At 37.9% G+C, this 13,401-nt stretch overlaps 1 protein-coding gene across 1 annotated transcript in view; it reads right to left on the minus strand.

Annotated features, from left to right (window-relative positions):
* The window catches only part of fmn2b (formin 2b), a 42,275-nt gene that overhangs the window by 3,681 nt on the left and 25,193 nt on the right, over window positions 1–13,401 (minus strand). Inside the window, 9 exon segments of the mRNA XM_048233391.1 lie at window positions 3,169–3,318; window positions 6,015–6,066; window positions 7,674–7,766; window positions 8,100–8,220; window positions 8,854–8,913; window positions 11,219–11,365; window positions 11,461–11,590; window positions 11,870–11,961; window positions 12,319–12,380. Of these exon segments, the coding sequence (XP_048089348.1) occupies window positions 3,169–3,318; window positions 6,015–6,066; window positions 7,674–7,766; window positions 8,100–8,220; window positions 8,854–8,913; window positions 11,219–11,365; window positions 11,461–11,590; window positions 11,870–11,961; window positions 12,319–12,380 (907 nt within the window).

Consider the following 13,401-nt stretch of genomic DNA (forward strand, 5'->3'; position numbering starts at 1 on the left):
GGTTAAAACATACCGGTAATGTATGTTTTTTGCAAGCATCTTCTAATGAATGTAAACACAATCACAAACAAATGTGACTTTCTGCAAAATCCCTGACTGTGCTAACAACTGTGTAACAACATAACACAGGATACAACCAAAAACAACTGGCTGGTGGCAGCCACAACGCATGCTGCATATTGTACCTGGGATCCATAAAGGCCCTCCTTCATTGTACAACCAATATTGAAAGGTAGTGTCCAATTTTGCTACAGTGTCCATTAGCATTACACCATGCAGAATTTACAACCCCAAATCAGAAAAAGTTGGGATGTTGTGTAAAATGCTAATAAAAACAGAATGCGATACTATAAAACTCTTGTAAACTCATATTTTGCAGCAAAAAGGACATAGACATATCAATGTTGTCCACTGTGCTGCTTCACCTCTTCATCTATCTATAAATTGCAGGAACATTGTTTGGATAGGGAAAGCAAAATATATTGTTAAATATATCCGTAAAAGGAGCACACAGTGGCTTTCTCCGCTCTACTGTTTCCACTCCCCTTCATACACAGCACTGTAGGCTTGCATATCTGTCGAACCGTTAGTCCAATTGATTTCAAACTTGACAGGTGTCTTGCTGGGCACTAAGTGCAGTGCCACACAGCACAACGCAGGAGAGAGTCAGAGACAGGCAGTAGGCTAAGCAGGGTAAGCAGAGCTTTGGGAGCACTAAATCACGGGTCAAGATGCAAAATGTTTGGATGATTATCATGTCTTACACATCAACATTAAAGACTCCCTGTATGCCGTTTGCTTGCATAAAATGATTCTGCTGATTTTGCAACAACACGCCAACAAACACGGGTATGCAGTGGCTATTCAAAATGACGTAAATAGTTGTGCAAAAACCTGTCAGATCTAAGTATTATTATGTTTTTGGTTAAGTTATTGTTTAACATGATTCTTTTTTTATAATTTATTATTTTGGAACAAACAAGGGTCTGTTTAATCTGAACGCCGGCTCCCAGCTGCAGGTTCTGCTTTAGAGCACTGCAGCACTTAATATCTTCAAGTTTAGCCTAACCGAACGTCCAGTTTAACTGCCACAAGTTATTCTTCTTGTAATAAAGATCTCATCGAGAAAAAAGACGATGTATTTTTGTATTTTCATTTTTAAATTTATAAAAAGTTAAATAATTAATTTTAATATAGGCCCAAAAAATATTAATAATTAATCGCTAGTCGATCGTTCCCGATTCTCCCGACGATCAACTAAGAAAATTTCATCGAGAGCCCATGCCCTACCATAACATTTATTCCTTTATTTATTTATTTATCAGACACTTCCAAACTCTTCACTGCACTGTAGGCAATTAACTGCATGACACTAGGCTATTTATATTTGTCTGTACAATAAACACATTTATTTGCTCAACTTTATGCAGCAGAACTACGCACTTATCACATAGTTTGCACATGAGCGAGAGAATGATAATGCACGTACACAAGCAGCAATTACTGCAACAACAATGTTTAGCTAATTCAGTAACTCGTACACGTACTCCCACTATCCTATTGACGCATTCCAGGCATCATGTTTAATTAGCCGCCCTACATGATAACAAAATCAAAATATGCAACTGGCCTATGAGCTCTTACACGAAAACAGTGTGGAGAACATTATGAAACACAAAGAACAAAGAGAACATAGGCTTAAGATTAACACCTTTCCCACATTGCCCTTTTCATCTCGCGTAGTACGCGTACCCCCTAGTGGAAGCTCGCACACGTACCACAGTTTGGGAATCCCTGCACTAACTTAACACTTCAAAGCCATCATATAAAATGTTTTTAAACAATGAAAACAGAAAGGATGGACGCAGCAAAGGTAGAAGAGGAGAGAGAAGGAGATGGTCTGCACACTGCACACTGTATATGGGCTCCAAGAAATACTTTATTTATTCTAAAATGGCAACGTTTCGATCTCAACAGATCTTCATCAGGCAAAATAAGAACAGTTCTGAGAGCTGGATTATGGTGCTGAATGAAGCACAATGCTTTACTGTTAAAGCACACATTCTGTTTAAAGTCATACACAACGGTAAACTAAAGGTAAATGTAGCAAAGGTGGCAATAGGATATTGTTGCAGGTGAAAGTATGCTACTATGGCATTTTTATTTCAAAAGCACCCGCCCTCTCTGTTTTTTTTTTTTTTTTCACAAATCACACCCTGCAAAAAAGTATGTTAAATTATTGGCTCCAGTTAAAAAAGGATTTCTTTAGCCTAGCCATAATATAATAACCTTTTGCCAATAATGTAATCAGTTATCACATTATTGTGATATTGTGACATTATTACATTTTCAGCTTTATTATATTGAAAAAGGAGAAACTTATTGCACTACTGGTGATTATTACATTATTGGCTGTTATTATACGGCTCTTCACAATGCAAGTAGAATGCTCCATTGACTTGAATGGGATTTCCGAAAGTTCTAGCGGTCATTATTTCTTGGGAAAGGACCTCTGAAAACAAGAATGACTGCTGTCAATGGCAACAGAGTTTGTGCTTGGAACTTCATTCAAAAGTGAAAGCAGACGGTTGATCAGCTGTGTTCTAAAGAATGTTTGATTCAAGTTCAGCGTGTGTTGCGAACTATTTGTTTCTCAGCAAAAGCCACGACGAAACGGTAACAAATAAGTGTAAAGACACATATCATGGAGTTTATTTTTTCGTTTTGGCAAGTAGCCGATATAATAAAGCGGGATAATGTATAGAACGCCGGTCATCATGGGAAAATAAGTCCCTTCAGGGTGAAACAAGACCCCTCCGCTGGCGCGTCGAGGTCCGGTTCGCCCTGTCGGGACTTATTTTCCCCATAATGACCGGCGTTCTATACATTATCCTTTACTTATTACATTATTAGCTGCTACAAAGCCTGCTCCCCAAACATAACAAAACTGTTCCAGCCAATCACTGAAAGGGGGGAACAGGAGTTTGGGGAGGGGACTGGTGAGTTCACTCTCTGGTGTTTTGTTGGTGTTTGGTTTAAACATCAATGGATGTGACACCATCCAGAATCTCTGACAGTACCTTTAATCAATTGATTGATGTAGGAAATGAAACCTAACCCATAAAAATAATACAAAATGATATAAAAGAAAAACTGAGGGAAACTTGCCTTTCCTGTAGCATTACTGTGGTCTCCTTCTTCCAGTGACTCTTGAAGTCAGTCGAAAACTCATGCCAAATTGAGAAGAAGGTATTAGGCGATACTTCCTTTTCCCCAGATTTAGGCTTCACCAAAAAGTAGACCGTTAAATCTAAGAATCTGAAAAAGATTTTTTTTCCCCAAAATGAATCCATTTACAAGTATTGGTAACACTTTATATTACAGAACCCTTGTTACAGTATATCTATACCATGAAGTAATAACACATATGTTGTACATAAATAATGGAATAATGGATATTCTTAGTACATGTGTAATAGGAAATGCTTGTTACTCTGCAAAGTTAACCAGCTTATTGAGGCTGTATTCAAATGTAAAGGGAAAATGAAGAAAAGGTTCATGGACGACAGCATTCAGGTATCTGAAAAATAATGCACATTCGAGGTGGTAATGGTCCCTACACACGCTTGCATTAAATGCAGTGTACTTTGGCAGAGTAGTGTCGAAAACATTTCCTGTTATGGGTGATTCCTGTTTTGGATCAAATTTCCATGTCCCAATGATTTCCTTACTCTTATTCTTTGATAAAGTTAGATAAATATTTAACAAATCAATTTTATTATGCGTTTCGTTGTTTTCTATTGCTTTACATAAATAAATGACTTTTTACGTCTCTTTAAGACACCTTTTTCTGTGGTATATGCGTTCAATTCAGCATGTCCACAATACAATGTACCATAATTTTCCAACTATAAGCCGCGGCTTATACTGTACATTGAAAATTTCTTCAGCTATGAGGTTAATACATAGGGGCAGTTAAACCATTAATATGGTTTTGTTTCTTTTAACTTGCATTAAACACTGTCCTGCGCCTTACACAGGAAAAGGCTCAGGACAAATTGAGGATACAAAATCAGTTAAGTTTGCTTCTGTTGCAATTTGTTCAACGTTGGCCCCTATTTTGGCTTAAAAAGACTGGACTAAGTGTGTGAATTGTTTTCAAATCTATGGAGTAGGCCTAAACACTCGACGCAGATAAACTGCTAGAAGCTGGGGAAAAGCTAGCGACCAAACCAGAGTTTGAGGGAAACACATGTATAGTTTCAACAGCGGGTAATTGAATAAAGCTGCAACTCCTCAGACTGTATCTTGTGTTAGTAGGTACTCTGTTGCGCACGACCCGAAGGTCAATAACTTATAATGACCAGTCTGGAACTCATGTAGGAATGGTTATCATATTTCTCGGTACTGTAGTATTACAAAACTCAAGCGAATGAAATGGAAATATAATACTAAAATACCACTTTAGATAAGAGAACTACTAACGGAACACGTTACAAATTAGATTTTTGGGCATGTATTCTGTATTCTGTAACGGAATACATTTTGAAAGTATCCTTCCCAACACTGCCTATAATATATAATATTTTCAGCCCCTGAGCTTGGCCAACATGAATTCCTCATATCTAAGTATAGCACTGTTCTGACAAAATGTTAAAAACATCAAATACAAATATAGCTGCAAGCAGCAGTGTAGGGGCCTAGCAGTACACTAGCAGGAATGGTGTTGACATGGCATGAGCAAGCACGCACAGTGCAACTTTCATAGCAATTGGATAAAGAATGGCTGAGATATTAGCTCATTTACTTTATTACAGCTCCCCTAGAGGCCAAATTTCGCCAATTACCAATGATTGTGTGTTCTCACAATCAATGTACCAAGTCCCTGTACCAAGTTTGACTTTAGTACATCAAAGCGTTGCTGAGATATGAGCTCACTTCCTGTTTTGCAGCGCCCCTTGAGGCCAAATCATGTGAATTTCCTAGTACGTCCTCACAATCAGGTACCAAGTCCCTGTACCAAGTTTGGACTTCTTACATCAAAGCATTGCTGAGATATGAGCTCACTTCCTGTATTGTAGCACCCCCTATAGAGACCAAATGATGCCAATTTCCTAGTGTGTCCTCATAATCAGGTACCAAGTCCCTTTACCAAGTTTGGACTTCATACATCAAAGAATTGCTGAGATATGAGCTAATTTCCTGTTTGGCGACTTCACCATCAAATTTGATTGGCTGTATTGAGTGAACGCTTTCGAATATCGAAACGCCTATAACTATCTTTTGTGAGGCTTGGTCTGAAGATCATCTATACCAAGTTTTGTGAAAATCGGACCAAATTTGTGACCTGTGAAAATTTAGTTTTGCCATCGATTAAATCCAATATGGCGGAAGGTCCAATATGGCAGAAATTGATGTTATGGGGTGCGATAACTTGCAATCATCAAAAGATTCCAAATATATCTCAATGTTCTGGTCTAAAAATCTGGGCTACGGTTCAAACATTAACCGCATGGATGTAATACCAACTTTGACCCATTGGTGGCGCTAGTGCACTTGCGGTGCATACATGAAACTTAGTGAAAGGATTCATGGGACTGTCCCCAATCAGTGTGCCAAATTTTCACCCTACGGTTCTATAGGCTGCCATTGACTCCCATGGCAAAAGAAAGTATAAGAATAGAAACACAATGGGGTCCTGCACCTTCGGTGCTAAGCCCCTAGTAGCTTGAATTGTCTGAAAATTGCATCCAAAACAGTAATCACCTTTATACAGGACCTATATTTTTTATGTTGGTGAAATTGCATGTAATTTAGGTGGCCAAACAATTTGTGGACTGTAAAAAAGAAGAAGAAAGTATTTGTATGTTGCTTCCTGCATGAGGCCCAGTGACTCAAATTGCTTTACCATATGTGAAAATGACCGTCTAGTTCTATACACATGACTTCATACATATACACTAATATTCCTTGTGTTCTGTACACATTTCAACATTCTTTATAACATTCCTTACATCTTGTGAGTTTCTGCCAGCTGCATCTCTTGAGCCTCCAAGTCAGTTTTGGCTGAAAAGAAAAACATGATTGTCAGTGGTCAGTGAGATTACATCAAGTTTCATTACCATAACAGGCCTACATGCAACAAATGCTAAATCTATACAATTGAGTGTATTTATATGGCTGTTATATTTCTCACAATATCTATGTCCATGCTTTCCCATGTCAACTTAAAGGAGAATTCCAGTGTTATATTGACCTAAAGTGTGTTCAAACATGATACCGAGTGTGAACGTATGTCTCATAGCCCATCTCGGCTTGTCCCCTGCACTCCAAAATCTGGCGCTAGTTAGCCGATGCTACCAACAGCTTTTTCAATGGTGGTGCTTCGCATCGGGCTAACCATGCAAATAAATCACTGTTTTACACCATTTACGAGGCTCAATGCATCTCCACACTTCATTGGTAGACTTCCGAGGGCCCTGACATTTAAAACGAGACATTGAGAAAGCACTGGTAGTTTACTGACAAGACGATTTATACAGACAGTATCTTCACAAAGTTTAGCGTTTGCAGCCATCTTGAATTTAGTCACGATAAATTGACGCAAGAATGAACAGGTATGATAAGGGATCAGATTCCAAAATATTTCTGTGGAAATGCATGGATTCCAGTTGCTGCTACTGGAAGAAACTGGAATCCATGCATTTCCACAGAATTATTTTGGAATCTGATCATACCTGTTCATTCTTACCGCCGCCGAATTTATCGTGACTAAATTCAAGATGGCTGCAAACGCCAAAACTTCGATGAAGATACTGTCTGTATAAATCGTCTGTAAGTAAACTACCAGTGCAAAGTTCTCAATGTCTCGTTTTAAATGTCTCCTTTAAGTTAAACATTGAGCCTTGAATTTAAAAACAGTGTTTAAATGGCTGCCTTGAAAAAAGCTGTTGGTAGCCAAAAGCTTGAAGCACCACAACAATTTGAGACTTTTGAAAGTATTACATGGTATCATCAGCCCTGATACCATGTAATTTCCATGAGAGTAAATCTAAGAGGATGCTAAGAGGGGATTGATTTTATCGGGAAATATCGGGCGAACCGGACCCCAACCCACAGCGGAGGGGTCTTGTTCCGGCCTGAAGGGACCTATTTCCCGATAATGACTGGCGTTCTATACATTATCCTGCTTATTACACGGCTACTTGCCAAAACGAAACAATAAACTCCCCACGATATGACTCTTTAGCCTACATAGCCTAGGCTATAGCCTATTTGATACCGTTTCATCGTGGCTTTTGCTGAGAAACAAATAGTTTGCAACAGCACATGCTGAACTTGAATCAAACATTCTTGATTCTTGAAGCTGATCAACCGTCTGCTTTCACTTTTGAATAAAGTTCCAGTACTTGCGTAGTGATATGAAAGACGTGAATTAGAAGCACAAAACCCATTTTCCTTGACAGCGGACTGTTATACTTAGCAACGGTCTGTTATCGAGAAATAGCAGACCACAGAACGTTGGGAAGGCCCATTCAAGTGAATAGAGCATTCTTCAGCATTATAAAGAGCCTAGTAATAAGTATTGTTGTAGAGCACCAAAGCTATACAACTTTTAATGCTGTGCTGGGAGAGTGAAGTGGGCATTGACAGATGCTCAGACACAAACTCACCTTTGAGTAGGAAGTCCTCCATGTTGTTCTTGAAGGGTTGTAGGTGTTCTTCTGAAGATATTTTGCACACTGATTCCATCTGTGTTGTACATGCTGAAAAGCACATAGAACAGGGTTGGAATCTAAGACTCTTTTCCATGTGAAAGATTTTAGGCATACTACTATTAGCAAAAGAACAAGGATACACTTTAACTGGGGGCTTTTATGCCTTTAATCTGACAGGACAGTGGAGAGTGTGACAGGAAGCAAGTGGGAGAGAGAGATGAGGTGGGATCGGGAAATGACCCAGACTAGAATCTGGGTTCCCGTGGGCCGTAGACCCGAATATGGAGGTACAGCATTGTTGATGATGCTGACGAAAAAAAATGTGTAAATTCAAACCCCAATCAAATAAGTAAACTGTTGATACAAAAATGTTTTCATTACCAACAAAGTCTTTTCTTAACTTGGAGAGATCCCTTTTAAAGTCTTCAAATTTCATCTGGGAGGACTGAAAAAGATCCTGAGGCTCGGGAATAGGATATGTGCGTGTGTCCTTGTTGGCATCCTGAAACCCAAAAACACACATGCAATCATTAGAGTACCAAAGATATCAAAATAATGCTTTGAAAGCTTTGGGTAGTTTTTAGATTTTGCTAAGGAGAGAGACTTTATTATTTCATATCAATCCAATGATGTTCGATCATGTAGCACTTGAAGTGAAAACTAAGCCGAGTTTACAACTCTGGCAGCAGGAGGTAGGTGCAAACAGTTCTTTATCAAAACAAGTATGCACAGTATGTAATCTTCAACAACTTTATTGACATACATGATCAAGTAGAGTATCTCTGACTACAACAATATGCCTGTCAAAGAGATTATCAGAAATTAGCCAATATCTGCACAATCTCTTCTGATCTGACAAGAGCCATTCATTTGATATTAGATGCCGCACATTTAACACAGCAATAAAGCAGTGTTTGAAAAGCTGTGTAGCTACTGTATAAGTCACCTGATACTGCACAGCCATACAGTTGGCAACATCATTGGCACGAATTAAAGCTCACTGGCTTGGTAACTAATTTATTGTAGCAATATACTCAGCGGCATCAACCTGTTAAACTGTGCATTTTTATAGGATATCTGACCACATAACACAAGTGATATAGAGACCTATGCAGAGTAGAAATTAGCAGCATACCTCATCAAGGTGCCTCACGTAGTAGGCCACAATATAAGATAAAAGACTTCCTTTATTGTCCTAAATAGGAGGGAGACATTTTATTAATTTAAAACACAATTCACACTACTAAACAATCGCACAATGTATGGGATACAACTCCTCTTCCTCTTCAGTTTCCTGCTTCTTTTTATCATCATCAGTAATATTGCATCCTCATTTGGTGTCTAGGCTACATTATTCATAATCACATGTTCAACTCAGCCATTTATTTAGAGCAAGTAAATTGCAATAGATTGTAAATAAGTTATTTTACAAATTAGAGATGTATTTTCAGAAATAAAAGTGCATGCACAGAGGTTACTAGGATGTTGGTGGGGTAATTGAGGTGGTTGCTAGGGTGTTGCTAGGGTATCCTTATTTCTGATTATAAACACGTAAGAGTTTAGACTACAATTTAAATGGGCACCTCAAATGCCTTTCCCTTTTGTTTCCATTTCGTAAACTCCATGTGGTGCAGTTAGCTCATTAATAAGGCAAAAGCCTTGTTATATTAAGTTACATTCTTACAACATAGCCACAACACAACACCAGTATGCCTACATAGCCAGACACGCACAAGTTTAACTCGAGAGAAAAAAGGATTTCACTTTCCAAATAAAGAACCCTCCACAAATAGCCTACAATGTAACAACTTGAGTTATTTGCATTACATTACATTACATTTGGCTGACGCATTTTTAGCCAAAGCGACTAACAACATGGTAAACAGTTTAAGTTTTAAAGCAATTCTCAACAATTTTAGGACAATTTAAAAAAACGGTAGAGTACAGTAAGAATAAGTGCATCAGTGAGTGCTGTTTTTAACAGTTACGTGCCAGTTCAAGACGGCTGGTGAGTGCTAGGATCAGCAAGACTTGTTGTAAGTGGTGCTACGAGAGATGTTCTCTAAAGAGCTGGGTCTTCAGGAGTTTTTTGAAAATGGAGAGGGATGTCCCTGCCCTTGTAGGAACTGGCAGTGTGTTCCACCAACGAGGAACAACAGATGAGAAAAGTTTGGATTGGCCTGAGCGTACCGGTGGTAGAGCTAGACGTTGTTCGTCTGAGGAGCGCAGCGGTCTGTATGAGGGCATTCAAGTAGGTGGGAGCAGAACCGGAGACTACTTTGTAGGCAAGGGTTAGTATTTGCACCAGGCTATGTTTATATCGGAATTGTTTGCAACAGAACATACAACTTCTCTCTGGAACACCTTATTGAGCTGGTTCTTCAAAAGTAAAAGTTTGAGAACTCGCGAACAAGGCTACTGTACAGCTACGGACTAGTTCTATGGACTTTTTTATTTCACTAATTAATCAAAATGAACGTATTTTTTGACAGCCCTAGTACAAAGATCTCATAAATTAAAAAATACATTGTTCACATGCCCTCTCCTGTGTATATCTGAAATCATAAGTTATTTGACTGTAGGTCTAGTAATGTATCTACATTTTGACTATCTGTATTTGTCATTTTGAAATGTTACATTTAAAAACATTTACATACTATAAAACTGACATGGTCAGTATATATATTTTTTTTTGTATACTTTATTTTACCAGGTGATGTCCCATTGAGATATTCAAATCTCTTTTACAAGGGAGCCCTGGGGCAACAAATACACAAGTTACACAGAAACATTGATGACAAGACAGATTAATAAGGACAGAATAGCATAGAAGAAAGACATGGGGACTAGACAGACCAACAAAAAAAACAAACAGCGACACAAGTCAGTGTCACAACAAACAAAACAGATTTACAGTACATGTAAAAACAATTTAAGAATTACATAAAGGGGTAATTGGAAACATGTGCACTGTTCAAATTTGGATCGTTTAAGTGGGATCGTTTAAGTGGGATAAAAACAGCAAGCTTCAAAACTTTTTGGAGCAAATTCCAACACCAAGGAGCAGCATAACTAAAAGCAGTCTTACCAAATTCAGTTGTTATACATGGGATATTTAGAACCAGAGTGTTAACGGAGTGGTGATTGTAAATGGAATGATTCCAGGTCAACAGACAAGTAAGATAGCTGGGTAAATTACCGTTACTAGCTTCATAAATAAAAATGTGCCAGTGGAACCATCTACGCAGACCTAAAGAGCTAAAACCAGTCGTCTCAAAGACGACAGTGATGAGTACGGGACTTGGCATTAGTAATGAACCATAGTGCACCATGGTAGACTACTGTGTAAAGTGTGTGCAGTGTGGTAGAGGCAGCATACTACAGCCAGTGTACTACAGGTCTCATGTAAACCACATAGGCTCCCATTATTACATGGAAGTTATAATACACTAATATGTGATAATTTAATATTGTATCTATGCAGCAGTCTGTCTACTCACACTCGTCTTCACATCCTTCAGTTTTGGGAGGATGTCCAGGGTAAAACCATCAGCTTGGCCTCGACTCCTATTTCCTCCATTCATGTAGTTACCAAAGACTAACACAAGACCCAAAATCTTCATCACACCCGAACCTTTTTGTAGATTCTACATAAAAAAACAGCCATAGAAAAATGGATGCAATTAAAAGAGAAGATACACTTGAATGTATACTGTGTGTTAGACAGAAAAGAAAAACTTACTGAGCAGACTCTCTGCAAAACCTCCAGCTTGCGATGAATTGAAATGACACTTTCAGTAAAAGTTGACTGAAAGAGGATACAAAACACCCTTCCTGAGAAACTGGGGATTTGGGACAACTGATAGAGGAACCTAAAATAAGGATATGAAACAATTACTTACATTTACAGCAAGATCTGATAGCAGTTCATTAAAATGTAAATTAAATAGAATATAAAAAGTGCCATTTTGAGGTTATTTAGTAATAAAAATGCTGGTGAAAATTTAAAAAGTCATCCATTTTACTTCAATGATCTACCAATGTTGCTTTAGCACAGGAGCCAATCAAACTTAAATTAGCTGCAATGCTAGTCTCTGTATACCTGTATATCTTAGAAAAAACAGTATACTTAAACTTAAACTCTTTCTTACTGTTCTGGTTTATCCAAAGGTTTAGCGCTCTCTTTTCCCTTTGTTGACTTGATGTGCTTTTCAATTTTATCCATCTCATCTTGTTGGGCTCTCTGAGTGAAAATTACAACATTAAATTACAGCATGATATATGCTGGTGAACTCAAATTATATTACAGAGAATAGATTTGTGAAAAAACAAAGAGTCAGACTTTGTTGGTGCAACCAAAGAAAGATAAAAGCTTTTGTAATAGCAGTAAAAAAAGAAGGTGTGTGTGTGTGTATGGTGGGTTATTATAATGATTTTAATCACATACTGTATCTTTAATAGAATGAATGTACTGTATCAATGGGATGACCAATCCAATGATTTTGACCAATATTATTTGAAAACAGGTGTGTGTATGTTTTACATTAATGTACAGTATGTGTGTATGTGTGTGTGTGTGTGTGTGTTACTTTCTCCTTACATTTTCAAAGAGAGCTTGCAAGGTTTCCGTGTCAACCACAGTGTTGTCTAGGTTCAGTATTGCTGTTAGGAAGGACAGAAAAAGCAATATGCTTAGTAATCTGACATAGGAAAAATTAGTATACTGATGGCTAGTAAACTGCCAATTTTCCATGCTCAAGAGAGATTTTGGCCTAATTCTAACAGCACCAAAATATCCAAATATAATACCCAAAAAAGACACTACAATTTAATACAATTTGTTTAACATTGCCCTTCACAGCTTTCTGATGCAAGAAAATTATGAAAATACAAAAAGAAAGAGAACCAATACCAAGTAAGTAAGGGATAATGTTTAGAACGCCGGTCATTATTGGGAAAATAAGTCCCGACAGGGCGAACCGGACCCCGATGCGCAGCAGACACGGCTCTTGCATTGTGAAGAGCCGTGTAATAAGTAAGGGATAATAGCCGCCGAGGTGTCCTGTTATACGGAATTAATGGACGAGGGCGAGGGGCAAAGAACTCCCAGACACGCAGCGCAGCATTGGCTGTTCGATTAATTATCCATGTAGCAGCGGTCACAAATATCTACTTATTTTCTCCTATTTTCTTTACTTATGAGTTCATGGGTTCATAATAGTACCTGGTCCCTGTGGCGTGGGGAGTGACAAAATTGTGCTTAATAAATATTCCTTCAAATCATCAATAATCATGATCTACATTTATTCTGTATACATTATTTTATACAAGATTCATATTTAAAATTCAAGATTACTATATTACACCTCATTTCCCTTGTATAAGAATACAAATCTTGGGTTTCAGTTTCTCAACATTGCAGTAATAAAATTGACAAATTGGTAGCTACTTTTTAGGAGCCTAATGATACTTTGCGAAGGCCCTAGTTTGTAAAAATCAATGGATAATCCACAGCATATAGTTGGTAAAATTAAAGGACCAGTAATAGTGGAAAATAAAAAATTATCACCATATGTCGTCAGAGAGTAAGGAAACACGATGAATTGAAGTAATGGCTTATTTGACAACATTATTATAACCCGTAAAACCCCGTAAAACATGTAACAAAAAATGAGTTACGGGG

The sequence above is a fragment of the Alosa alosa genome, chromosome 22 (assembly GCF_017589495.1).
Source record: "Alosa alosa isolate M-15738 ecotype Scorff River chromosome 22, AALO_Geno_1.1, whole genome shotgun sequence".
NCBI classification, from domain to species: domain Eukaryota; kingdom Metazoa; phylum Chordata; class Actinopteri; order Clupeiformes; family Clupeidae; genus Alosa; species Alosa alosa.